At 37.3% G+C, this 27,606-nt stretch overlaps 2 protein-coding genes across 3 annotated transcripts in view; one reads left to right on the top strand and one right to left on the bottom strand.

Annotated features, from left to right (window-relative positions):
• The window catches only part of DLG2 (discs large MAGUK scaffold protein 2), a 2,147,153-nt gene extending 2,132,559 nt beyond the window's left edge, over positions 1-14,594 (bottom strand). Inside the window, exons 1-2 of the mRNA XM_028501170.2 lie at positions 14,571-14,594; positions 13,968-14,116 (exon numbers count right to left, since the gene is read on the bottom strand). Of these exons, the coding sequence (XP_028356971.1) occupies positions 13,968-13,986 (19 nt within the window). The 5' untranslated portion in view covers positions 13,987-14,116; positions 14,571-14,594. The remainder of the gene's footprint in view (positions 1-13,967; positions 14,117-14,570) is intronic.
• A 1,344-nt stretch (positions 14,595-15,938) lies between these two features.
• TMEM126B (transmembrane protein 126B) lies at positions 15,939-22,245 on the top strand. Of its 2 annotated transcripts, none has more exons than XM_007122286.4 (5): positions 15,939-16,024; positions 18,485-18,606; positions 19,888-20,081; positions 21,150-21,261; positions 21,871-22,245. In XM_007122286.4, the coding sequence occupies exons 1-5, from the start codon at positions 15,944-15,946 to the stop codon at positions 22,052-22,054; spliced, it is 693 nt and encodes a 230-aa protein (XP_007122348.1). In that variant the 5' UTR covers positions 15,939-15,943; the 3' UTR covers positions 22,055-22,245. The 2 variants fall into 2 exon arrangements, with proteins under 2 accessions (XP_007122348.1, XP_028356956.1); XM_028501155.2 differs by having other exon boundaries at positions 15,954-15,989.
• The last annotated feature ends 5,361 nt before the right edge of the window (positions 22,246-27,606 follow it).

Below are 27,606 nucleotides of genomic sequence, written 5' to 3'. Positions count from 1 at the left end.
AATAGATAGCTAGTGGGAAGCAGCCGCATAGCACAGGGAGATCAGCTCTGTGCTTTGTGACCACCTAGAAGGGTGGGATAGGGAGGGTGGGAGGGAGGGAGATGCAAGAGGAAAGAGATATGGGAACATGTGTATATGTATAACTGATTCACTTTGTTATAAAGCAGAAACTAACACACCATTGTAAAGCAATTATACTCCAATAAAGATGTTAAAAATAAATAAATAAATAAATAATAAAATTAATCACTGTCACCCTTCTTCCAAACCATTTTGCCTACACAAATACTTCAGGCATTCTTAATACATACTGTTATATTATGGCTCTTGATTACATGTCTTCTTTGCCGCAAGACAAAATATCCTTGAAAAAGTCACCAAAGTGACAGTGTCTTTGTGTGTATAGATGAAAATTGTCTTTTTTTTGGGGGGGGGAGTGAGAAGATTCAATTTTATTATTCCAATATGAAGATCTAGTTGGAGAATGTCAAGTCACATATTTTTAACTAATAATAATTATGTACACCAAGAATACAAAACACAGTAACTGATTTACTCAGACCTGAAATGCATTATGAGAAAAGGCAAGACTCATCTTAACCAGTAAACAACTGCTTTCATCATCAACTTGTGTTTTATAAAATTATGTTTGGAAAGCTTCTGAAGAAAATGGCAACAAAGTTCAGACCAGAGTCTTAAATATTACATTGATAGTTTTCCTTTTTATGATTTTATATATATATCTTTATTTGTTCTCTCTGTTTGAGGAATTCTTATCCGTGGAACTAACAATATACAAACTTTTCATTTATAAGGCACATTATGAAAAGGATTACTTATGGGTATCATTTGGGATGAAAGATGACTGGAATTATCATTGGTTTTCCACAATTTCATCCTTTGCCCAGATTCTGTCATGAGTAAGAGTTTTACTTAGAGTCAATGTCACTTCCTTCAAAAGTCTCTTTTGATATTCCTGGCACTTCTCCATCTGACCAGAGCTCCTCTCCTGTTACCTTATATTTTCAAATCATATGATGGATATTCATCAAAATTTCCATGCCTTGAGATTCATTCTTTTTCTTCCAGCTTTACTGAGGTATGATTAACAAATAAAAATTGTATATGTTTAAGGTGTACAACAGGAAGTTCTGATAATACGTATATATTGTGAAGTGATTATCCAGTCATTACTACAAAGACAATTAATTGTCTGAATTTTAAAAGCCTTTCCCCCATCAAATCTACCACTTTCACAGATTAAATACCAATTATAATAACAATAATTCATATTTATTGAGTACTTTATTTCATATCTTTCTCCCGAACCTCCCAATTCTTCTCCCCCACAGCCATTCTCAGCTGATGATCATGCTTTCTATTTTATGGAAAATCATAAGAGAACTTCCACAAGCTCCTAACATAACATCTACTAATTTATTTGTAACTGCACCCCTATATTCTGCCTTCCCTCCTATTACTATGGATAAAATATTTGTGTTTCTCTCTAAGGCCAACTCCTCTACTTGAGCACCTGAGCCTAGTCTCTTTTGCCTACTCAAGGACACTGCTTCATCATCAACTGTTTTCCTCTCCATTTTATCACTCCCTTCAGCATACAAATCAACTGTATTATCAGTGATTTTTAAAAACTTTCCTTTATGCCTCATTCCTCTCCAACTAACTGTAGTCCCCATTTCTCTGTTCCCCTCTAGAGCAAAACTCCTTTAAATTCCCCTTCATTCTTTCTTGAGACTACCCTAATCAGACTTTTCTTTCCAGTAATTCCACTAAAAGTGTTCTTGTCAAGGTTACCTATTATCTCCATCCTACTAAATCCAGTGGTCAATTCTCAGTCATCTCACTTGACCCATCAGCAACATTTGATACTGTTGCACTCCTGAAACATTTTCTTCACTAGGCTTCCAAGCAGTGAATACTGGTAAATGTTTAACAAACCAGTTCTCCAGGTAAAAAAGAAAATGTCAAACTTTAACTTGTCAAAACTGAACTCCAGATCTTATCCACCACCCCAATCTGTTTCCCCTGCAATGTTCTCCATCTCTCATCCTTCCAGTTGTTCAGGCCAGAAATCGCTGGAGTCGTCATTCATGCTTCTTCTCTAACTCTCTCTCTACATCTAATCCATCAATAAATCCTGTTGGCTCTAACATCAAATTACATACAGAATCCCATCACTTCTCACCACCTCCAGTGCTACTACCCTGGTCCAGACCATCATCTATCCCCTGCATTAATGAAATAACCTCTTACAAGTCTACATGATGCCACTTTTGCCCTCCTACAGTCTTTTCTAAACACAGCAGCCAGGAAGATGTTTATAAGTCAGAAGTCAGATAGGATCACTCCTCAACTCAAACCCTCCAGTGACTCCCCATCTCACTCGACAAAAGCCTACCTCTCCGATTTCAGCTTTTACACCTCTCCTGTGTCTACTCCAACCACAGTGGTCTCTGCTCTTTCTCAAATACATCAAGAACCCTCCTACCACAGGGACTCTACACTTGCCATTCTGCCTAGACATTCTTCCTTCAAATATCCATGAAGCTTACTACTTCACTTCTTTCACATCTCTGCTCATATGTCACCTTATCAATGAGGCCTTCTCTCATGCACCTATATAATATAGCTTACTCCCTTAAAAGAAGGGAGAATTTCAATAAGCAGTAATGAATGGAGAAGGACATCAGTTCTTTTTTTACCTAAGAAGGATAGAAATATAAAAATGAATATGGATGCATAGGAGCGCTCTCCAATTTTATAATAAGACATATATTAACAAAAGATGGTGTTATAAACATATGCTAGTACATGTGTATAAACCTTTAATTTTTAAAAATGCTTTCATACTTTACTTGATATAATATTTTTAACAACACTTTTAATCAGGGACAAATATTTGAATCCCCATTTTGTCAACAATTAAACAATCAGCTGTTTCCCTGTAAAGAGTGTGGCTTACTATACCTGAGTTTCTAACACATTCCTAACCACTAATGTAAATAATCAATAATGTCACAATTATAGTATACCTTTCTCAGTTCTCATATGTATCTTTGGGTGCTAGTTATCTGATTATCTATAGTGCTTCAAGCTTTAGCCTTTCTCATCCTTTCATTTGTTAAACATAATTTTTAAAAGTCTAAGTGCCAGGCATCTTTTCTTTTTTCTATACAATTATAATTCTTTTTCCTCTGTGAAAAAGATATAATTTTGTAGGTACTCACTTATTCTGAGATTTTTTTCCTGTGAATGGCAATTCTCAAAAATGTACCAATAGCATTCCCATAATCACATCTACAAATATAATTTGCTACATAAGGGGACTTTCACTAATTCATTCAACATATATTTATTGAGTGACTACCCAGGGAAGACACTGTATTGACTCAAAGCAGCTAGATGTTCTCTAAACCAGCAGAGCTTATTATGCCTCTCATGTTTGTACGAGAAAAATCTGACACATAAAACAAGATGGTAGAATATAAGAAAAAACAAATGGTCGAATACGGTCAAGTCTATCTTAGACAACTTAGGCTTTTGCATGCCAGCATCTAATGCTGGAATTCTGGCTGCCCTTTTACGCTTCTTTTGATTATCAATAATGATCACTACATAGTGTCAACTCCATTTCTGATTAAATTCTTATCTCTGATTAATGAAAGGTTGAATTCGAAGGTAATCTAAAACTAGATACCTATACAAAGATGATAAATTAAGCAAAAAAAAAAAAAAAAGATGACAAGGACCTTGTTATACAAGTCAAAGATCCCTAGCCAGATGTTGACTACTTGAATAAAGTGGAAAGTTGAGATAATCATCCAAGTAAGTCAGGATGAATACTTTAATTGATGTTCAAATTAAACCAGGTATAAGTGGAGATTTTTTTCACCTGAATTGCCAATACAATGGCCTCAATTTTCCTATTTTCTTTGTTAAAGGAAATCTGTATTCATATGACTCCTGAGTCTATTGAAAGGATGAAACTAAATTTGGAATACCTGAAGTCACGTACAGGAGGAAATAGGAGGGAAATCTTTTTCTTTTTAAATTTCCCCTTAGTTTTTAATTTTTTAATTTTTTATTTATTTATTTATTTTGGCTGTGCTGTGCAGCATGTGGGATCTTGGTTTCCTGACCAGGGATCGAATCCCTGCCCCCAGCATTGGAAGTGTGGAGTCTTAACTACTGGACCGCCAGGGAAGTCCAGAAATCATTTTTTTAAATAAAAAATTTTTGCGTGAAATATGCAATCCAAAGGATATAGTGAATGTTACATAACTGGAATTATAGGTAATCATGTGTCTGTTAATTAAGCTTCAACTCTTTTGTATTTGGTTTAAGAATAGCATTACCAAAAAGTTACAAATAATTTGGGACAGGTGATTTAAATTTGAAACAGCAAACGGCAATACTGCTAACAAATGAAATTTTAGAAAGACAGAAAGGATAACATAAAATTATTTGCCACAACTAAAAATAAAAGGAAGAATTATAGAACATGTGATGGTATTGTTCAGAAAACTAAGATCAAAGTGTAAAAGAGGAAAGGGTAAACTAAATACACAAATCATTTAGAATACTGAAATTCCTTTAAATAAATTTATGTAACATTTTTACAGTTTAGAAAGAACTTTCACATGCATTATCTGATCTGATTCCCACCACTGAGAAGTCATATTGCCTATTTTACATGAAACTGAAATTCACAGTGGCTTGTCCAATCACAGAACTACTGAATAACAGATTTGGAGCTTAATCCTAAAGCTTCTGATTTCAAGTATAGTGTTCTCTCCACAGTACCACCCTTAACCCTCCAGAAACAGAGTTGAGCATATTTCTATGGAAAAAAAATAAAACTTGACTAATCAGACATAATTTTATCACTGAATTTTAGAATCTAGGGTTATATGTTGAATTTCTTATTTTTACATGTTTATTAATATAAAAATATTTATAACATATAAATTAAAATGGTCCTACCTTTAAAACCTGATAGAGATAAAAAGTTCTTTCTTTCATTAATCAAATATTTATCTTATAATGCTCTAGACACTGGGAACTCAACACTGAACAAGATAAATATTCTACCCTCTTAGGGATTTCTTTTGTCTGAAAGTAAAGATAATTAAATAGAAAATATAAACAAAGTAAAAGATTAAAATAGAGTGGGGTCATGCTATGATGAGGTACCCAGGGGCCATGAGAACAGAGAAGTAAATTGATGCCATACAGACCATGCTATGTTTGGCCTTATACTGAAGGAGGAATAACAAGCCATGGAAGATTTTTTAATAAAGATGAGCATGACCATTTTTTAAAGTTTTAGAAAGATCATCCTAACTACGGTGTGATATATATCAATTGAAACAAACAAAAATGATTAGAGTTTTTCCCTCTCTCATGCCATTTCAAATGAATATATGGAACACTGAACAGTTTTTGATCATTATTTACAATATAAGACATTATGACTAGCAAAAAATATTTTATTAGGAAGTACTTATATGTGCTTAATTCTTATTATTGACATTATTGTTCTTGTTATTTTGTAAATTAAGATATTCATATGAAAATAATAAAATGATGAATGCCAACAGAAAAGTTATCCTCGTACCAGGTCTTTAAAAAGAAGCTTTTTTAATATTAAAATATACAGTTCAAGGTGATAAAGGTGTCATTTTATTACTAATAAAATTAGCTGGCATTTTTTGAGCAATGCTGAGCATTCTGCAGAGATCACCTTATATAATTTTCACAAGAACCCCAAGAAATACTACTATACACATTTTGCAAATGAGGAAACAAACTGAGAGAAATGAAATAACTTGCCCAAGGCTACACAACCAGTGTTGGAACCAGGGTATAAACCATGTTCTATCTGGCACCAAAGCCCATACTTTTAAGTATTATGCCATATTGAAACGTAACTTATTGGGAAAGGATCAGTGTTTCTTTTTTCTTTAATTGTCCTTAGCAATTATACTATACTTCCAGCCCGCCCCCTCCCAAAAAAATTTTTTAAATATACTTCAACAAACACCTGTTGATAAGGCTATTTCCCCTATTGACACAAAAAGATATTAATATGAAATGGTGAATTTATATTACTACCTTTCAGATAAGTCATGCTTTCAGAATTTCTATAGAATTGTTGAAGAGAACAATGGGAAAAGTACAAGGTTAAATAGTAATAAATAGAAAGAAAGAAGATAGTAAATTGCATCTTCAGCTGAATACTGAAATATGCCTTATTCCAGTTGTAACAAACTACAAAAAGAAAATGAAAAAATAGGTAAAACTTGGAATTTAAATTGTGGGGAAAATGTATGGTCGGACTTAAAGCAGATCTAAAGACTGCAATCATTTTGTAAATATTGGATGGTTTACAGATTACTTTATCAACATTGAAAGAGAAGAAATACTCATAAGAAACATTATTCTATTCTAAAAAAAAAAGCACAATGTGGCATTTCCTTTCTGTAACCAGATGTGTACTTGCCACATCTGGGTAGGCTAACTCCAGACGCTGACCAGGAAGCTGGACCCAGACAACTGATGGAAGGAGACAACTTTCCTCTGAACACAACTTTCCTCTTCCTTGGACCAAAAAAAAAAAAAAGAAAGAAAGAAAGTATTCTGATAAGCATTTGTATAGCACTTTCCTATTCCCAAAACAATTTCCACATGGGCTAGATATTTTTCTTTGATTGTCTCAATAATCCTAAGAGTTGAGTATTATTAGTTCAGTCATGTCTGAAGATGAGGAATTTGAAGCTCAGTCTGTTGATCTTCTTTAGATAACTTATTCAGCTAATGGTAAAGACAGGATTCTGTCCCGGGACTCTCCTCCACTGCACCATGATGTCATTCATTTGTTCAAAGAATACCTTACTCATACAGTAGAAAGAACATTGGATGAGCTTCCTGTCCTAATTCTATCACTAACTTTATAAAAGTGAAGTTAATATATGTTATCTTATTTGATGGTGAAAAGAAATAACATATATGGGGGGAGTATTAAACCCCTTTTAGAAAAGGAAACAGAGGTTCAGCAAGATGATATGATTTTCACAAGGTCACCTGGTGGCATTATCATAAGAAGGCATGTGAAGAAGTACCTGTGGGAGGCTGGCACTTTGAGATGTTAATTTCTTCTCTCTCTAAATGTTCCCATTTCCTTTCTTCTCATTCAAGCTGGTAACTGGTTTTGTACTTTATTGCCTCAGGGGAGGTATGTACCAGGACAGAAAACCGATGGGATTTTAAAGTTATCCCAGTGTTGCTTTCCAAAAGCCTAAACCCTCCAAAGAAATGTTTATTTCAGAGATGAAAGAGAGATTCTCAGGTACCTGCAGAGAGAGGGACATCTCCTAGCCCATCCCCAGTCTAGAAAGAGATTTTCTCAGTTGAAAAATAAGAGAAGTTTTTGGATCCCAAGGCAGCAGGTATCTAGGCTCTGTTTCCTGGCAGCATTACCTGAAAGGCCGAAAGACCCCAGAGAGGAAAAGCATCATTATGCAACTAGGCAAACAGAAACAGAGAAATTCTGGGAAAAAAACATTTAAATACATGTCTTAGAAGTAGCAATTGTTGCCAGACCAGAAAGAACCATCTAGACACAACAACTCATGCCTCAGAGGTAAACCGTTGTATTTAGATGATCAATGACCAGAGTATACCCCCATTCCAGATGGAATCCTACCATAACCCCACGGAAGTAGGAAAAAACTCAAAAAGGATTGGAGTGATTCTGCCCACAACTTAGTAATTAAGAGTCAAAAATAAAGTTGAACTATAGAAAATAAATGGATATTTCTTACACACCTAAATTTATAGACTGAGAGTCCAGCTCAGTGATTATCAGATCTTGTCCCTTCTCCTAGAAGCCAGGTCTTCTGACTACTGGTCTAGGTTTTTCCCACAGTATCACTGCTATTGAGGATTATAGGGACATGATGCAAAGAAATGAACATGACACGATGTTAATCCCAACATACACAGTGGAATTACCTGTGTCCGTATCTGTCTCCCTAATAAATTGTAAGCATCATACAGGCAGACACCGAATATCATTTGCCACTGTAAAACATGCACCTAGCACAGTGCCTGGTACATAGCAGGCACTCAATAAATCTTTGTTGAATGGATAAATGATGGAATAAATAAATAGAAGGAAAGCTATTTCCTTAAATACATACCCAAGTTTACCTTTTAAAATAATTTATAGTTTATTACCTATAAGGTATTTTAAATAGTACAGAACCTAACAGGTTTATTTCAAGTCTCACCACACTTTCAATGATAAAGATGTCACAACTCTCCAAAATGACAGGCCCCCTACAGAAGCCTCAGAGTCTAACTCTAACAGAATTAGGGCCCCAATGACTGGCAAGATGTGTCATCAGCAGCAATGGGATACATAATCTTACTCATAATCTTTGAAAGATTTAACTTAATTCATTTTCACAGGATTTTCTACTTTATATCATTTCCTCTTGATTTTAAATCCTAAAACAAATAAGGTCAGGAGAATTGTTTCATAATAGAGGCGATTTGGCCATAATTCTTGAAATAGCTTTGAAAAACTCACTAAAAACTGAACCTATGCAGAAAGCTTACTACTTGGAATTTGGAATGACTGACTGGACAGAAGAGACTGGGTAAAACTCATGATCCTTTGCTGACAAAGCAACCTACATTGAGGATACAGAGCCCTCGTGCCTTGACTGCTACAAACTCCTGAGCAGGAATTATAGCTGGGGTACAAGTGCTCTTGCTCCAGTTAAAAATAAAAAATAAAAAGATTTTATACATCTCAGCATTATACTCAAAAATATTCTATCATCACTGACATGGTTACACAATAAATATTAAAAAATAAGAGCATATAATGAGAGTATATAATTAAGAAAGAAGAGTATTTTTATAGTTTACTGAATGTATTGTTATAGAAGAGTGATGGATTAATTGATTGATTGGCAAAGGCATAAATGAATTGAATGTCTTAATTTGATGTTTTAAAAATCCAATATTTTGTGTACATCTTCTCACTGACTAGCCTCTTCCACCCAAAGATGTAACCAATCATAGGCCTAAAGGAGAGATCAAATATTCTATCATGAATGGAGCACTTGGGCAGTTTCCCAAAAACCTAACAGTTCAAATATTTTATGGTGTCAATTCATTAGCATATCATTTGCAACATTCCCAATACATTAAAAACTGTAAAATAAATTCAATTAACAGATAATTTTAACACTATGCCTATCATTTGCTTCATAACATACTCCTAATCAGTAGCTGAATACAAAGAGTATTCTTCTATTTCTCACTTCAGAATGTTCTCTCTTTATGCCTCCTGGATTGATGAGTATTTTCCAACATCAAGGATCTGTGGCTTGATGTAGAGAACAAATATATGGACACCAAGGGGGGAAAGTGGCGGGGGGGCGGTGGTGGTGTGATGAATTGGGAGATTGGGATTGACATGTATACACTAATATGTATAGAATAGATAACTAATAAGAACCTGCTGTATAAAAAATTAAATTATATTAAAAACAAAAAAAAAAAAAAAAAAAGAATCTGTGGCATCATGATTTTTAACAATTCTCTCAACCAAGGTCAAGATGTCCTTTTTGAGGGATTTTAAATCTAAAAAAACTTTAGTAAGTTATCTTACTTTGACTTACAGAAATTACAAAAGTTTGAAACCTGCCTTTTCCCATCCCTCTCTGGGGCTTAACTATTTCGAGTTCTACTGGCTCGGAAAAAGAAAAAGCATGAAGTTTTTTGAAATCGAAAAAGCATCTGAATATAATCCTGGTATGGCAAACACAAAAGTTCAAACAAAAATTTGGTGAAGTATGTACAGAAGGGATAAAATAGCTACTCAGGTGTAGTCAATAAATTTAGGTACATATTTTCCCCTTTAGAGAACCTGAAAAAAAACTTAGTAATTGAAGAAAAGCTAGAGATAGAGAGGATGCTCAGATAATGAAAGGCAAATATAAACTAGTGAGATCCTACAAAAAAGAAGTTAAGCCACAAAGTGCAGGAAATAGATAATGAAAGAATTTTTTAAATGAGGAAAAATTAAACAGAAGAGTTATAAGTTCCCTTCCAGAGAGTGGGGAAAAAAGAAAAACAGAAATGACACTTTTATGAAGTATACAGTCAACCAAAAGGAAAGAGTGTAACCCAGGAAACAACAACCTCAATTTCACAAATGTCCATAAGATATATGGCAATATCATGTCTTGGGATTCTAATCACACAACATTCTTCAACTTCCTTTAAAAAGAACAACGTCAAAACATGTGAATTATGAAAATGATAGTGTTTAAGTTTCAGTACATGGTATATATACTCTTATATGGCTAAAAACAGTTGCAACAGAAGAATTCAAAGGAAATAAAGGGTCATGTAAATTAATAACATCAGATAGACTTCTATACCAATTTAAAAGAAGAGCAGAATAGGACAGTTTTTTAAAAACACAAATGAAATAAGCATCAACCTCAAAGTATTAAAAGCATTGATTTTTTTCACATATTTAATGACAATAAAGAGAACAAAAAACTGCTCAAAAAAGAAACTGCAATGTACTAAAAAAGTCTGTTGAAGTATATTTTATCACTAAAACAGCAACTTTCTGCAAAAACCACAGGGGAGAACACAACTATCGTTAACTTTTATTTCTTACATTAATCCAACATGAAATCAGATCAATTCACAAGTCTGTTGAAATAGTCCCTTACTATACATCATGACCTTGCATCATATCAGAGAATGCTGATACAACTTATCTTGGATTGGCCCTGAATTTTCAGAATTTAAAACAGGTCAAAGATATCATAAAGGCTCAGTTGGGAGCAAATCAAGTTACAACTGTAGAAAAGAGAATCCTGAATGAAAAGCGACTGCTGGGAGAAAAATATCTCTGAAGAAGAAATGATGACTGTTCTGTTGATAAAACTGAGATCTATAAAAATGTGAAGAGAGTGAGGTAGAAGAGGTAGGAAGTAATGTCATAAAGCAAAATAGCACTGAATATAGCAGTTTTGGCTTACCTAAGAACAATCAAGAATAGCACCTAAATATGTACTTAGGGACTTTCCCGGTGATCCAGTGGTTACAACTCTGTGCTTCCACTGCAGCAGGCCCGGGTTCCATCTCTATTCAGGGAACTAAGATTCTGCATGCCGTGAGGGGCAGAAAAAAAAAAAAAATGTACTTAGATGTCACACTCATTCCCACTTCCTACCATGCTTGCATATTACCAATCAGAGAAACTACTCTCCACTTTTACAATAACATACAAAATATGTAACAAGTGAGAAATATGTCTTATGAAAATTTCTTATTGTAATAAGAATATATTCAACAATGAATAAACACTTGTCTCTATGAGGATAGTTATTGTTTAAAATTACATAAAGCCTAGCTTCCATCCTATCTACCACATGCAACAATGAAGAAAGAAAAAAGAGGGACTTCCCTGTTGGCACAGTAGTTAAGAATCCGCCTGCCAATGCAGGGGACACAGGTTCAAGCCCTGGTCCAGGAAGATCCCACATGCCATGGAGCAACTAAGCCCGTGCACCACAACTACTGAGCCTGCGCTCTAGAGCCCCTGAGCAACAACTACTGAGCTCACGAGCCACAACTACTGAAGCCTGCGAGCCTAGAGGCCATGCTCCACAACAAAAGAAGCCACCACAACGAGAAGCCCGTGCACAGCAACGACGAGTAGGCCCCGCTCGCCGCAACTAGAGAAAGTCCCCACACAGCAACGAAGACCCAACGCAGCCAAAAATAAATAAATTTTTAAAAAATACAAAAGAAGAAGCACAAATATTTTAAAAAAAAAAAAGAGAAAAGATTCAAGATGAGAGAGGACTGTGCTCTCTGCAGAATAAATCTAGGTTATACTTCAAAGTATTTGTTTTACTTATAGAAACAGTACAGATAGTAAGCTTAGCTAATTAAAAATATAATGTACGTGTCATAACTTGTTTGGTTAGTTGTCTATATTTTAAAATATATATCTTAATACTAACAGTTTTAAGAGATTTTTTAAAAGATAAGCTGTTTCTCTAGATTAGTTCATGAGTAAATTACATAATGCATATACTTTAATAATATCCAGATATGTACTTGTTAATTAGAACTTTGTACTTTGCTAATTAGAACTTGTTGATTCCTTTAAAAATCTGACCCACTACAATCAACCCATTGGTAAAGAATAAGAGAAGAGAAGAGGAAGGAGGGAGGGAGGAAAGAAGAGGGAAGGAAGCAGGGAAGGAAATAAATTATTTCTCATAAAGTATGGTTTTCAATAATGTATCGGCAATTTTTGTAACTTCCTTTAAAGGTAGGAACTTTTTTTAAAAACTCAGTCTGTTGGGTTTAGAAATCTTAAGTTCACCCTGCTTAGTTAAGTTATATCTAGAACATCAATGCCTTTCCTCCTCCTCTTTCCCAGATACCTTTTTATCCCTCTCTTTCTCTCTTCCTTTCCTCTCTCCCTTCCCTCTTCCTCTTCTCTGTCTCCGTCTCATACATACACACACACACACACACAATGTGTTTAATTCAATTACTAGTTTAAAGTAAGTCCAAAAGGGACACTAACTAGAGCACAATAAATGGTAGAAAGAATAAAAATACACCCCAAGCTAAATAAGTCAAAGAGACGTATCCTTTATTGGCTACATTCCCCCAAATCATTCTTGTTCCAAATAAACCAATTGTGTCAGGTCTGGACAGGTGTAGCTCCAAAATCTCAAGGAGAGTTTACTTCTCTCAGTGATAGTATGGAGGAGAGCAGGAGAAGGAAACAAGCCCAGTCTTAAATCCCAGCATACAAAGGGACATTTCTAAGTGTTTCAGAGGTTTTATATATCATTGTCCTTCTCTACAGACAGCAGTTGGATAAAGAATCTCACTGATTATAAGTTTCCTCAATACACCTTCCAAATCCACAGGTAGGATTAAACATCATGCAGAGCCAGGTTGCACCTTAACCTTCACACTAAGCTTTAGTTTCAGACTGTAGCAACTCACATATATGGTCAACATTTGGATCTATACTAGTCCACTACAGTAGAGTTCAAGGGTATTGATACACATTTTAGCTTAAAACTCTTTTAAAAAAACTCCTTTATAGTTGATCTGGTCTTTTGAAAAATGTCAAAAAACAAAAAACACAAGCTTCTCTAGGATCCTTAGGTGAACAAGGCTCACCTGGGGTAGATCTAGGCTAAAGTGAATCCCCAGGTGTGACCTATAATAAACTATACTTCAGGAACCTTCCAGATCTTGATCAGTGGGGGTGGGGAGTGAGGTGTTTACCTCATTTGCAGAATTTGCCAATCATGTTACTGGATAATGTATACATCTGGAAAAGCACAACAGTTACCAAAGTGGTGCTTTATCACAAAAGTGAAGATTTCCACTAGAGTAAACCCAAACATGAAAGCTATTTTTAATAAAAGATAAATAATAAATCTATAATTGCATTCACTACAAACAACTTTGTCTTTTACAACTATGTAATTTGCTTGATAAATATTAAATCCATGAGGAAGAGCTGCACTGTACAGGTTTCTTTTTTAAAGACTGTGTAAAAGTAACCTTTAACAAGCTAAGAAAGCAAGCTAAAGAAAATCCCAATTCTGTGGTATCAAATTTACGCTGATTACAAATGGTGATTTATACCACCTGATTTACGAAACCATAAAAGTCTATAATTAAATACAACAGTCCTACTTGGTTTTCATTTAGTAAAATAATATTACTGAATGATGTACCACAGAAAAGACATCATTACAATAACTACATCCCAAGCAAAATTCTACTCTCAAATGGACTACAATTTAAACTGCAAATAGCAGAACCAAGAAAAAGGAGAAACATATATAGAAAGCCTCATAGCCCACCTTTCTTCTTGACTGGCATTCTTGGGTCTTTCCACTGACACAGGATTCAAGATCTCTTTTCAGGTCTCAACTTGATCCACCTGGATGGAGGCCAAGAGCCAGGTAACTGTTGCAAACCACTTCACTGTTTGAAATCCAGGCTGTCTTCTCTTTCAAATAAAGAAAAAATGATGTATTTTTTCCACCAACTTTGACAGTGCCCACGGAGTTTAAAGAAAAATAGCTTTTGAGTTTTTCAATGTTTATAAAACATTTATTCTGTTTTAAAAGGAAATTATTGTAAGCATAGAAAACATTATTAAAACTCCTCTTGAGGCAGCAACATTTTTGGAGTTCGATGACTAACTCAATTAAGGCACAAACCAAATTTACACAGCTGTCTCATTACTCAATACATGATCAAATTCAAAGATTAACTGGTTGACGATAAAAACCCTCAATTCTTTAGAGAAAAATTTAAAACCCTCACCCCCCAAAAATACTTTTAAAAACCTCTTTGACTCTAGTCTCTAAAAAGGTGGGTGAGTTTGGACAGTTTTCTGGGGCACAACACAGACTGAAAGGCCCCTTTCTATTCACTGGACCAGAAGTTCCGGATCTCACCCCCTCAGTAAGACAGGATCCAGCTTGCTGTCACTTTCATTTTTTTTCTTCTGTGCTCTCCAAGCCCCTCAGGCTTGATCCTTAATGCCCCCTCTGATTCTGATCCTCCCACGTATTAACCGAGAGGATTGAAAAGAAGGAAAGCAATCCCCTGGCATGGAGACATTAAAGTGACAGTGCTACTCAATGGGCACTTGATGCAGGATGAGTTGGCGAAGATTTCTTCACATTGGAGTCATTCACATCATGCCGTCTCTTCGCATCCAAGCAGCTCCCTATCCGTCGAGGAAAAACAGAGACTGTTCGAGACAAGTCAAACCTTCCCCCAAAGGTGTTTTCTGAGACGCTGTAGTAGTATTAGGCATGTGAGCATACGCTGTGCAAACAGTTCGCGGTTTCCTAAATGAGAGAGTTCGGCCGCTTGGCTTCCACATCCACCCTTTTTCCCTCAGTCTCTCTCCAAACTACCCACCTTCCTTTTGCAGAAAAAACAAATCTCTCTGCTACCGCCGGCCACCCCTGCCCACACCCCGTTCTTATATAGAAGAGCACAGAAATGTCCTGCACCCTCCACGCGATGAAGTGTTTCCTCAGGCTGGAGAAACAGCAGCACTAGAAATTATATAACTCTCGATTTTGGCTTCTCTAAGACATGGAGACTGGAGGGTCGGGGGGTGCTGGTCTGGGAGATACTGCTGGGCACTGAACGCGCACAAAAGGGCACCGGGCGTCCTCGCAGCGCCCCCCAACCCGAAACACCGGCTGGTAAGGGGGTCTTCTCAGGGAGGGGGGGCAAAATTCTCTCCGGTCTCTTTCCAAGCGAGGAGAAAGGATGGAGTATGAGGGGACTAAAGACTGAGAAGGGGAGTCTGACGGCTGTGAGGGGAGGAGGCTAGTCGGGGCTGCTCTGGCAGCCGGTTGGGGGCTCTAGGGAGGAGGTGCCCGAGAAGCCGGAGCCTTAACACACGGGCCAGGCCAGAGGGGCAAGCACCCTGAAGGAATGAAAGGGGCTGGGCAGCTCGGCCCCAGCTAACGGAGGTGCCCTGAGGAGAGGAAAACGCGCAGCGACATCCCTGCGCTCGGACCGCCCCACGTTCCCCTCAGGAGCCGAGAAGAGGGAGCTACGCTAACAAATTAAAGAAAAGGGAACACCGGCCTAGCAGGGGGCGGGCCCATGGGAGTCTGGACCTCCTGGAAGCCAATGAGCGGCTCCAGTTTCTGAACGCCGGGCCCAATCACAGCCAGGATGGAGGGCGCGGCTTTTGACTGGGTCGGGGCGGGCCAGGGATGCGGGCTAGAGGCGTGAGCCCGCACCACTTCCCGCCCCGGGAGTTCTGGGTCCCCGCCCACCACTAGTCACGTGAGTCGCCAAAATGGCGGGGCTCGGGCGTGAGGCTGGAGGCGATCGGAGCGCAGCAGGTGTGGTGCCGGTGGGAGTTGGGGAAGCGCCCGAGGTAGGCGGAAACCCAGGGTGGTAAGGGCGGTGATTTCTGCAGCCTCAAGTGCTGGCGCACTCTTCTGAAATGATGCGCGTAAAAGGGATTTGAGGTCTAAAGAGAACAGCTCCCAAGTCCATGCAGGGCGCAATTAAATCCCTGGTTGCTATGAAAAGAGGTGGGGAGAAAGGAGACCTAAAGTTTAGTCCTGATTGATGTCGCCTGTTTTCTCTTGACTCGGGGACTTTGCATTTTAAATTTCCTGCCATTTTGTCCTGACCTCTGCCTGGGTTGTGGGTTCTGAGGACATACTACATCTTGCTTATCCGGGGGACTTTCAAATACCAGGTGAATGTCTGAACAAATGATGAGTGAATGTTAAATAAAATTCTGAAGGGCAAGTGAAATAATACACATAAAAGCACTACAAAACCATAAAATATTACTGGTGTAATCGTGGTGACCAGTTGAGTGGCCTTGAACTGGTTACTTTTTAGATAAAATGTTAGTTATAGAGAAATTTTTACATTTCAATACTTGTAAAAATTCTATCAGAAAGTTATCAGTATATTTCTCTGCTTGAATAACAAAAACTATGCACTCAATAAATATTTGCTGTCCTGTTTCAGTATTTTAGGATCATAATCCTGGATATGTGTGTTTCCTATATATTGAGGTGTAGACGAGGTAGGAGGTTGGTACAAGGGATTGCTGAAAGTTTTCTTTGTGAGGAATAAGGGACTTCAGCGAATTGGATGACAGCAAAACGAAAAGTTTTCCCAAGTTTCTGATTAATTGTCATGTTACTGACATCTGCCTTCATGTACACTAGAGGGATTAGATATAGAATCTCCCTTAGATATTGCTATCTTGTCTCTTCCATTTGCCATTTAGATGTCAGAGAGAGGCAAAAGATTAAATCTAGTCTTTGAAAAACTGTAATTTATAAAATAGTTTACTTTTTTTTTCTGTCTTCCCCAGATATTTTAAAGAAAAAGATAGAACTGGCTTGAGTACAGTTCTTCAATTATGCAGGGAAAGAAACTCATCCATTATTACTCATTGTTTAATACCATATGAAGATTCAAAAGAGCCTGTACCTTCAGGATGTTGATACCATGGATGAATTGACCTTTCATTAGTTAGGGTTAGGGTTGGTACATATCACTTATTCAGGAAATAAATATTACAGTGATGTTCAACATGTGTCCATAAACTACCAGCATCGGAATCACTTGGTGTTATTAAAATGCAGATTTCTAGACTTTACCCTACTCCTGTTGAATCCAGATATCTCAATAGGGAGCTCAAGAGACTGCATTTCAGATAAACTCGTGATTCCTGTGCACATGAAAAGTTGAGAATCTTACTAAGTCTCTTTTACGTCTTTTATGCTTAACCCACTCTGATTCTCTTGCCCAGGACTCCTAAAATTTGAGACTTACTAGTCTATGCCCTTGACCATAAATGTTGTTAAAATGGAGAATCATATAAATCTCGAAAGGCATAGATTTAATCTATTCATTGGCTAATCTGGAATCCCATAATGCCAGTATGGCAAAAGATGTAACAAATATTAAGACGTTTCACAGAAATCTGAGAGTCTTACCCAGAGCAAAATATTCAGAAGGGGTCCTTTCTGAGGATCCAGTTTTGTTTTTTTCAACTACTGGTTTCTGTTAAGATGCTACTGGCCAAACCTCATGGTCCCTTGACATTAGCAACTGTCTATTCATACATCACACTTGGGACACAGAAACTTTCCAACCCTGGAGCCCAGTGCCATAGGTCCAGGCTCCCTGATATACTGCATAGCAATTTCCAGCAAAGGCCCTACTTCTGCCCCAGTAGGGATCTGGATATATATATACCTTATATAATCCAGGTAACCATGATCCACTGCCTCTTCCTAGGCTGGAATGTGTCCGTCTTTCTGATGTTCTCTCTCGATATTCTCCAGGGCAATCCCTGTTCTCTCCTACCTCTCCAGGAAACTCAACATAATCTCCAAAAGCTCAGGCTTTCATGAGACAGAGGATAAAGATAGTGGTCAACAAGTAGCTACTGTTTACTTTCAGCTCTGAAAAAGCTAGAGCATGGAGAACTACAAAGGGCCTGGCTACCTTCAGGGAAAACTGTAAAGAAAACAAAAAATATCTCAGTAAATTATCCTTCTACAACAAGTCCTCAGGCAAGTCAGCCTCTCTGAACCTTGTTTGTCTCATCCATAAAGGTAGAGATGACCATTATCCTACCAATTTCTCAAAGTTGTTATGTGAGTCAAAAAGCCATCGTCTAACAGATAATAAGAGCTCACTAAATAGTGACTGAATCATTAACAAAAGTATGTGAAAGCAGATGACAGTACCTGACACTTTTACTAGAGTCTAAATGTTTTTTAATCTGAATCTGTAGAATTTATAAGATTTAATATTAACATCATTAGCTATTATGGTTCTGGATTTTTGTGTTTTCTAGGACATCAAGATGCCAACATACATATATGGTCAGTCCAGTCCTTCTCTAGGAGATGCAAAACTCAGAAAACCAATGGTCATCGAAATCATAGAAAAAAAAATTGAATATCTTAGAAAAGAAAAGTAAGAGACTCACCCAGACTGAAAGTCAATAACTTTATTTGCAGATCTTCTGTATTGCCATTGTTTCTAGGTATCTAAGATCCTGTTAACTTTATTGAGTTGGTTATAAAGAAAGCTTATTTTAAAAAAAGAACTGGAGGGAAACATGAGCAGATGAAAATAGTGGTTTGTTGGAATACTGAGACTGGATAATTTCTTTTCTCTCTTGAAATTGTTTTGTTTCTAAAATTGTTGAAATGTTATTTGTGCAATAAACATATTTTAATTAAAAGTAATTAGGAGAACACCATTTTGAAGGCTACTTATATTAATTATCAATTGTAATTAATTTCAGTTTAGAATTTATTACCTCAGCCACAGTGCTGAGCTCAGCAAAAGGGAATACAGGGTTTCCCTGGTGGCGTAGTGGTTGAGAGTCCACCTGCCGATGCAAGGGACACGGGTTCGTTCCCCGGTCTGGTAGGATCCCACATGTCGCGGAGCAGCTGGGCCCGTGAGCCATGGTCGCTGAGCCTGCGTGTCCGGAGGCTGCACTCCGCAACGGGAGAGGCCACAACAGTGAGAGGCCCGCGTACGGCACAAAAAAAAAAAAAAAAAAAAAAAGAATACAGATTCTATGATGTACATATAGTTTCACATTACCATTCTGACTTTTAGATTAATAGAGCTCAAGAATAAAATCAAAGGACGTTGATCTTAGACTTTAAACATTTCTGGATTTAGGTATGAGTCAGAAAAACTAGATCTTTCAAATTTCTTTGGATGAAGTTTTGGAAATCCTAGACAAATTATTTTAAATGTATCTGGACTACGTAAGAAATAGTTATTTTCTAGAAGGCCTAACCAAATGTAAAAAACTTTTTTCAAATGACCTTAAGCAAATTAATTTTTTTAGTAGAAAGAACAGTATTCTTGGATTTAGATAGTTCATAAAATTTGGCTACATTGGAACATATTCATATTTATTTGTGGCCAAAATTTATTCTCTCTTTAAAAGAGCTCCATCTTAGAACCACTCTATTCTCAGTGAGATAATTATATTCTCTTATTAGAATGCAAGTTCCATGAGGGGTGGAATTTTTTTTCTTTTTTTTTTCCGCTTTATTCACTGCCCCACCCTCAGCACAAAGAAAATACTTTTCTTTGTATAGTATTGAGCATAGTAAATGCTCAAGAAAAATTTGATGTTGAGTAAATATGTTATAACAAACCCAGGAAAGGATATATCTATTAGAAGAATATTATGTTGAACTTAACTCTTAACTTTGTTTTTCCAATTAGGACTTTAAATATATATGGAACAGTGACCTTTGGAACAACAGCTGGTTTCTCTGGAATACTGGCAAACTTAATTTTCAGAAATTGCTTCAAGGTTAAACATGATGCTTTGAAGACATATGCATCATTGACTACACTTCCATTTTTGTCTACCATAGTTTCTTGTGAGCTTCTTGTAAGACATGCTTTGTATTCAGGTAAATTTAAATTCATTAACATATAATGTGTTTATATCTAAGTAAAATTACTCATTAACATATACCGTTGCTACTGCTGATAACCGTCCCTTACATTTGTGTATTTCTTTACCACTAACAAAGTACCTTCACATATATTGTCCTGTTTCATCCCCACAACAATCCTCCTAATCAGCCAGGGCAAGTAGTATTGTGTCTTTCCTTTACAGGTAAGAAACCAAGCTGAGACATGTCCAAGTACACTAAGAAGCAGCATGATATACTGGGAAAAAAGGAGGCTTTGGTATACTACATATTTCACTTAAGTTTTGTGACACTGGGCAAGTCATTTAATCTCTGAGACTCAGCTGTCTTATCTATGAATTAGGACTAATAGTACTTACCTCACAGGATTGTTTTAAGAATTAAGATACTGTATGTTGAATGTCTTAACATAGTATCTGGCATATTATGGGCTTCTAATGTTATTTCCTACCTCTTCCCCTTACCTTAAGTTTCACAACTAGTAATTGATGGAACCTCTGACCTCTGTTCATCAGGTCCCTGCTTAAACACCTTTTCCCCAGGGAAACCTCTGATTCCCTCAGGTTAAGTTTCTAGATACATTCTCTATTCATTTTACCTTCAAAGCATATGCACACTTAAGATTATTTGTTTAAATATTTGTCTAATGTATTTCTTTCTTAGTAAACTGACCTGAAGTTCAGAGATTGGATCTCTTCTGTGTAATACTGTATCCCTAGTACATGCCTAACACATAGACAACATAAATGTACTACCCTACAATCCAGATATCTGGTCTGCTAGTTTAATATTCTTCACTATGAAACTACTTCTGCAACAGCCATATAAGTAAGAGGTAACTTATCTTTATGTGAAGTATAATAAAAGCATTTTTTAAATGTGATACATTTAGTCTATTGTGCCATAGACTGAATTTCTAATATTCTTTCTACTATTTTGCTATGCTTGAGGACAATGCAAATAACTACTGTATGAGGACCCAAGACTCTTAATAGTTCTTATCCTGAGTTTTAAAGGGAGATCAAATTTACTTTTGTTTTCCAGGTAATATAAGCCGGGAAAATTGTGTTCTGAGAAGTTCACTGATTGGCATAGTGTGTGGTGTTTTATATCCCACTGCTTTAGCTTTTTCTAAAAATGGACGTCTGGCAGTCAAGTAAGTCCATCTTTTTGTTCCGTTTCTTCCTTTCTTCCCTTTTTAAAAAAAAAAATTATTTATTTAATTTATTTATTTTTGGCTGCTTGGGGGCTTTCTCTAGTTGAGGCAAGCGGGGGCTACTCTTGGTTGCAGTGTGCGTACGGGCTTCTCACTGTGGTGGCTTCTCTAGTTGCAGAGCACCGGCTGTAGGCACACAGGCTTCGGTAGTTGTGGCATGTGGGCTCAGTAGTTGTGGCTCGTGGGCTCCAGAGCGCAGGCTCAGTAGTTGTGGTGCACAAGCTTGGTTGCTCCGCGACATGTGGGACCTTCCCGGACCAGGGCTTGAACCTGTGTCCCCTGCATTGGCAGGTGGATTCTTAACCACTGTGCCACCAGGGAAGCCCCCCCCTTTTTTTAAAAAATGTTAATAGACTCTCCTTATTCTTTAGCTGCCAATGACACATTTTCATCAAAATATCATAGTTTCATATTTCAAATAGCTAATTTTAACCTTTTTTGTTATCTACATGAAAGATCTAGAATAGAAATGATCAGTTTAGGAGACATCAACAAATTTTTTATAGAATTTACTTCCAGAGGAAGTAATTAATCCTTTTCCGTTTTTAGGTATCATACTGTTCCACTGCCACCAAAAGGAAGGGTTGTACTTTATTGGCTGCTGCTTTGTCAAACAGAGATAAAAGCAATGGTGATTCCTCTTATCCTTCAGACAGCCCTTGGAATATATCATGGTCTACAGCATTATGCAATATTTGAAAGTACACTTGAGAAAACTGTACATGAAGATTAACCAAAGAATGAATGGATACTAAATCAGTATAATGGACTTTTTTATGATGAGGACTTAGGCACTGCTGAAAGAGTTAAAAGTAATTCTGGATAGACAATTTGTTTCTTTTCCTTTCTTTTGCCTGGTGTATAGCAGGTGCTCAGCAAATATTCAGTGATTAAATAAATGTAGGTTTCGTCTCTGTTTTGTCATTGTATGTGGAAATGGATTTGAGGCCTCAAGGTCTGATCTATACATTTATGTATGTATTCATTCACAAACATTTATTGAGCATCTGCTAGGTCTCAGACATTGTGTTACATATAGTAAGAAATCGTCCTTATCCCGAAAGAAAGAACTCACAATTAGAAATGTGAACACATAGCATGAGAGGGTTTGAGAGATATACACATAATTCTTTGGGCACACTGAGAGTGTGGCTGTTAACTACTTGTGCAGAAGGGAAAGCTATGGGGGGAAGGTGACATTTGTCCTAGATTTTGAAGGGGAAGTTGAAAGTTCACAAGAAAGCAATATAGAAATAACATAACAGCCCATTCCTCTATTCTAAACTCTAGTTCAGTACACTTACTAGCTCTTATCATTGACAAATTACCTTCACTGTGCTATTTAAAGAACATTTATTGAGTGCCTATTTGCTATGCATTAATATAGGCACCAGGGGTACAAAAGTTCAGTCACTGCCCTCAAGAAGCATAAAATCTAAAGAAAGCGATCACGTCATGCTTCTTTAAGTCTGCTAGAGCATTCTTGAGCTACATGTTTAGTTAGGGAAACAGGAGAGTAAATGAATGCTGTCTGATGAAAAGAATAAGACACAGAATGGAACCCTGTAACTCATTCTCCTTGTCTTAATCACATTCATCTTGAGATTTAAAGACTTGGTCATCTGAGGCCCCAAGCAACACAAAACAGAAATGGAAGTCTCAACAAGGTGCTTTACAGCATCATATATAAAAAACTGAAATACATACACTCTTTTACTAATAAAAAAAAAATGGTTAGTAAGCCGTCCAGCTTTGTATTCTCAGAATAATTCATGATACTTGAAACTCTGAGGAAAGGGCAGGCAATTGGGAGGAGAGAGGAAACCAAGTCAAATAGATAACAAGATCAATGGTATTAATATTAACTCTTAAACAATTATTATACAAGTACATGAATACCTTCTTATTGTGAGATATACAGATGATCCAGAAGTATTTAGAGCGTGACTTGAAAGTCCCCCTTCACTCCCACTCTATCCTATTTCTAGTCCATTCTCCAGAGGCAACCATTATCAAGTTAGCACATCTTTTTCCTTGTAGTATTCTTTTGTAACTTACATATTTTTTTTAAATAAATGGTATTATCTGTACATATTATACTGGAAATTAACCTTCCCTTCAATATATGTCTTGGAGATCTTTCTGACTTATTACGTGTAGGTCTAACATGTTCTTTTTGGTGACTGAAAAACATTCTTGGTGATTCTAGTATTCACATAGGTGATCCTTCCAACACCCTGGTCTCTCTATCCTACCACTTACTCCCATGGTCATACTTTAGACCTGTGCTGTCCAATATAGTAGTCATTAGCCATGTGTGGCTCCTGAGCATTTGAAATGTGAGTAGTCTAAATTGAGATATGTAGTAAGTATAAAATACACATTGTTTTAAAGATTTACTATGTAAAAAAGAATATAAAACATCTCAATCTTTAGATTACATGTTGAAATGTTACTCTTTTGGATATATTGCGTTAAATAAAATACATTAAAATTAATTTTACCTGCTTTTTTTAATCTGGCTACTATGAAATTTTAAGTTATATACACAGCACATATTTTTATTGGACTGTGTTGCTCTAGGCCTTGTCATAATCAATAAATTGAAATTCTTCACATTCTCAATTGTAAAATCCCATAATCTGATCACTACCTCCTGTCCTTTCTGTTTATTCCTTCTCATACCACAATCCGGCATTACTTCAGCTCTACCAGAATCTATAATCCATCAATCCCACTACCTTTTCACTGTCTCTCACCCCCCTCACATCCTTACCATCCTTCTCCAGCTTCAGCCACATCAATCTTTTTAAAGTTTGCCAATATCAAGGAAGAAAGAAAAACACAAAAATGAATCTAGCTAAGGTTGATTTTGAAATAAAGATATTTGCCTCTTGTTTTTTGTGAATTTTCTGTTCATGTCTTTGGCGCATTTGATTTGTAGATCAAATAAATTCTCTATAAATTCTGGGTATTTTGTTTCTTCATATGCTGAGATAGTAATCTGAGAAATACAGCAAGGTTGATTTAGGTTCACCTCCCTTGCCACCTGAAAGCAGGAGAGATTTGTATCTTACTCCATGACTTCAAGTTGCCTTTTTTACAATAGAAAAAGCAGGGAAGTCTATCAGTGTTTTCCACTGGCTTTGGAAAGCAGTACTTGCCAAAGTGGCCATAAGAGGCCTGAAAGGAGAAATTAGGGAAAACTTAATCTGGGCCTGAGCCCAAAGGTGAAGCTAGGTGAACCACAGTGAAGAAAGGCAGCAAGTCACTAGAGGCAAGATAGTTCAGAGGTGTGAAGTACAGCCTGGAGCTCCACTATCAAAGTTCAAATCCTGGCCTTACTACTGACCAACGGGATAACTTTGAACAAGGTATTTCACCTCTCTGCACCTCACTTTCCTCATCTGTAAAATGAGAAATAAAGATTGTACTTACCTCATAGTGTTGTCAGCATTAAATGAGTTAATACATGTAAATCAAAACAGTGGCCAACTCACAGGGAGTCTGTATATGTTACTGCCATTACTGTTTTTCCTGTTGCTCTTACTGCATGCCAGCTAGCACAGTCCTTTCCCTAGCCTGTAGTTATCTGTTTAGCATTTTTCTAGGAAAGATTAGAAAGAAGCACAGCAAAGAAAATTCACAGGATATCTTTCACTTGAATAAATATATATTCATTTATTCAGCTAATACTGATTCAAGATACAGCATATGAAAGACATTGTATACCACACGTTGGGCAATCTACCTAACCTTTCTGACTGTTTCCTCTTAAAACATAGTAATAACTGCTTTGCAGTGAGGTTATAGAAATGGAACCATACCATACCTGGCCTATAGGAGGTGCTCAATAAATGTGTTTACATTGCCTGTTTTCCCTGATGTTCTCCCTGAGTTATATGTAATGACTAAGATATGGTCCCAACTATAAGAACTGACCTTCTGTCTTGGCTTTTCCCCTGCATTTTCTCCAACTGCCTTAGCCATGTGATTATCCCCCTGCTTTTGTATTTACTGCATCATATTGCATTACTTGCTATGTATTTTATCATATTGATTTTCTTCCTGCCTTTGTACAATTATATTGTCTTGTGTAAACTATTCAGTATTTGAATTTCCAACTTTAAGCAGTAATCTAATAATGAAGAAATGGTATTCTACAGATGTGGCTGATTTCATAGACCTTGTTCACTTACATTCCTAAGCCTCATTTAAAAAAAAAGAGATTCTTCCAAAGATACATAACCCATATTCCCCTATCTTCATCATCTTATCCCCACAAACACAGTCACGCTAACATTAATAAAAAGAATAATTGAATCTTGGTATCCCTGAGTCCCACCAGCTTCACTAAAGTAATGACCCCCAAAAGCCTCCCCAAGATTAGACATAGCACAAGAGTAAGTAAACTTAATGACACTATCAACTTCAAAGTAAAACTGAAAAAAAAAACCTAACATAGTATTAGTGAGTAGCCTTATATACCTGTAATTTAACTCAATTAAGGAAGGGATGAGCAGAAAAAATTTTTTGAAATACTAATGGCTGAAAATATTCCAGATTTGATGAAATGTATAAAACAAAAGATTCACAGATTTCCAGTCCAAGGTGGTAATACAGGAGACCCCTAAACTCATCTCCCACAAACACATCGAATCTACAGCTACACACAGAGCAATCCTTCTGAAAGAAATCCAGAAACTAGCTGAGCAACTCCTACACATCAGGCAAACAAGGAAATATCCAGACCAAAATAGGTAGGAAAGGCTGAGAAACACTCTTGCCATAAGCCTCCCTGCCAGCACAGCAACATACTCTCACAAGGAAACTTGAAAATCCCAGTCTCTCCCACGCTGTTGGCCACACACCTTCCAGGTGTCGGCTCCTCTGGTGACACAGGGCTGGGAGATGCTCTCCTCAGCTCCATGCCTGGGTGGGCAAGTCAGGCTCTAGGGCCGGCAGAAATCCTTGTTTGAGGGTCCCATTGAGGTCCCTGCTCAGAATGCTACAGCTGAGCAGAGTGGCTGCTTGGGACTACTGCTCAGGTGCTGCAGAAAACCTTCTTGGAATCTGACATGTTATTACTTTCGGACCATTGGCCAACTGTGCCTGACTTAGCCACATGAAGTCTCAGACTATCCCAGTCTCTGAAGAGAACCAACACTATTAGCATATCTCTCACCACCATGAATGCAAGGTATTTCAATGAAGAGTATCAGGAGGACATCTACAAATCCCAGACTGGCATGTGCAAGTTCTGAGGAATGATGGAATAACCCAATGTATCTGGGTGACCTTTGGAGACAGCTGAGACAGAGCTACAACAGGGCAGTGGCAGACACACAACTCAAAGCACGTCTTTTCCAGCCGTGTGGCTGACAGGGTCTTGGTGCTCTGGCCGGCTGTCAGGACTGAGCCTCTGATGTGGGAGAGCCGAATTCAGGACATTGGACCACCAGAGACCTCCTGGCCCCATGTAATATCAATTGGCGAGAGCTCTCCCAGAGATCGCCGTCTCAACGCTAAGACCCAGCTCCACTCAACGACCAGCAAGCTCCAGTGCTGGACACCCCATGCCAAACAACTAGCAAGACAGGAACACAACCCCACCCATTAGCAGAGAGGCTACCTAAAATCATAATAAGTTCATAGACACTCCAAAACACACCACCAGATGTGGTCCTGCCCACCAGAAAGACAAGATCCAGCCTCATCCACCAGAACACAGGAACCAGTCCCCTCCACCAGAAAGCCTACAAAACCCACTGAACCAACCTTACCCACTGGGCGCAAACACCAAAAACAATGGGAACTACGAACGTGCAGCCTGGGAAAAGGAGACCCCAAACACAGTAAGTTAAGCAAAATGAGAAGACAGAGAAATACACAGCAGATGAAGGGGCAAAATGAGAAGACAGAGAAATACACATCAGATGAATACCAGAACAAACAAATGAACAGGAAATAGGTAGTCTACCTGAAAAAGAATTCAGAGTAACGATAGTAAAGATTATCCAAAATCTTGAAAATAGAATGGAGAAAATACAAGAAACGTTTAACAAGGACCTAGAAGAACTAAAGAGCAAACAATGATGAACAACCCAATAAATGAAATTTAAAATTCTCTAGAAGGAATCAATATCAGAATAACTGAGGCAGAAGAACGGATAAGTGACCTGGAAGAAAAAATAGTGGAAATATCTACCGCAGAGCAGAATAAAGAAAAAAGAATGAAAAGAATTGAGGACAGTCTCAGAGACCTCTGGGACAACAGTAAACAAA

Source organism: Physeter macrocephalus, chromosome 16 (genome assembly GCF_002837175.3).
Source record: "Physeter macrocephalus isolate SW-GA chromosome 16, ASM283717v5, whole genome shotgun sequence".
Classification (NCBI taxonomy): domain Eukaryota; kingdom Metazoa; phylum Chordata; class Mammalia; order Artiodactyla; family Physeteridae; genus Physeter; species Physeter macrocephalus.
Note: the sequence above shows the minus strand (reverse complement) of the source record. Positions and strands in the feature narration are given on the sequence as shown.

Excerpts from the sequence above, each read along its gene's own strand:
- TMEM126B (XM_007122286.4), top strand. The coding sequence starts at position 15,944 with ATGGCGGGGCTCGGGCGTGAGGCTGGAGGCGATCGGAGCGCAGCAGGT. Across the intron at positions 20,082-21,149 it reads AAGACATGCTTTGTATTCAG|GTAATATAAGCCGGGAAAAT; the intron begins GTAAATTTAAAT and ends TTTGTTTTCCAG. Across the intron at positions 21,262-21,870 it reads AATGGACGTCTGGCAGTCAA|GTATCATACTGTTCCACTGC; the intron begins GTAAGTCCATCT and ends TTCCGTTTTTAG.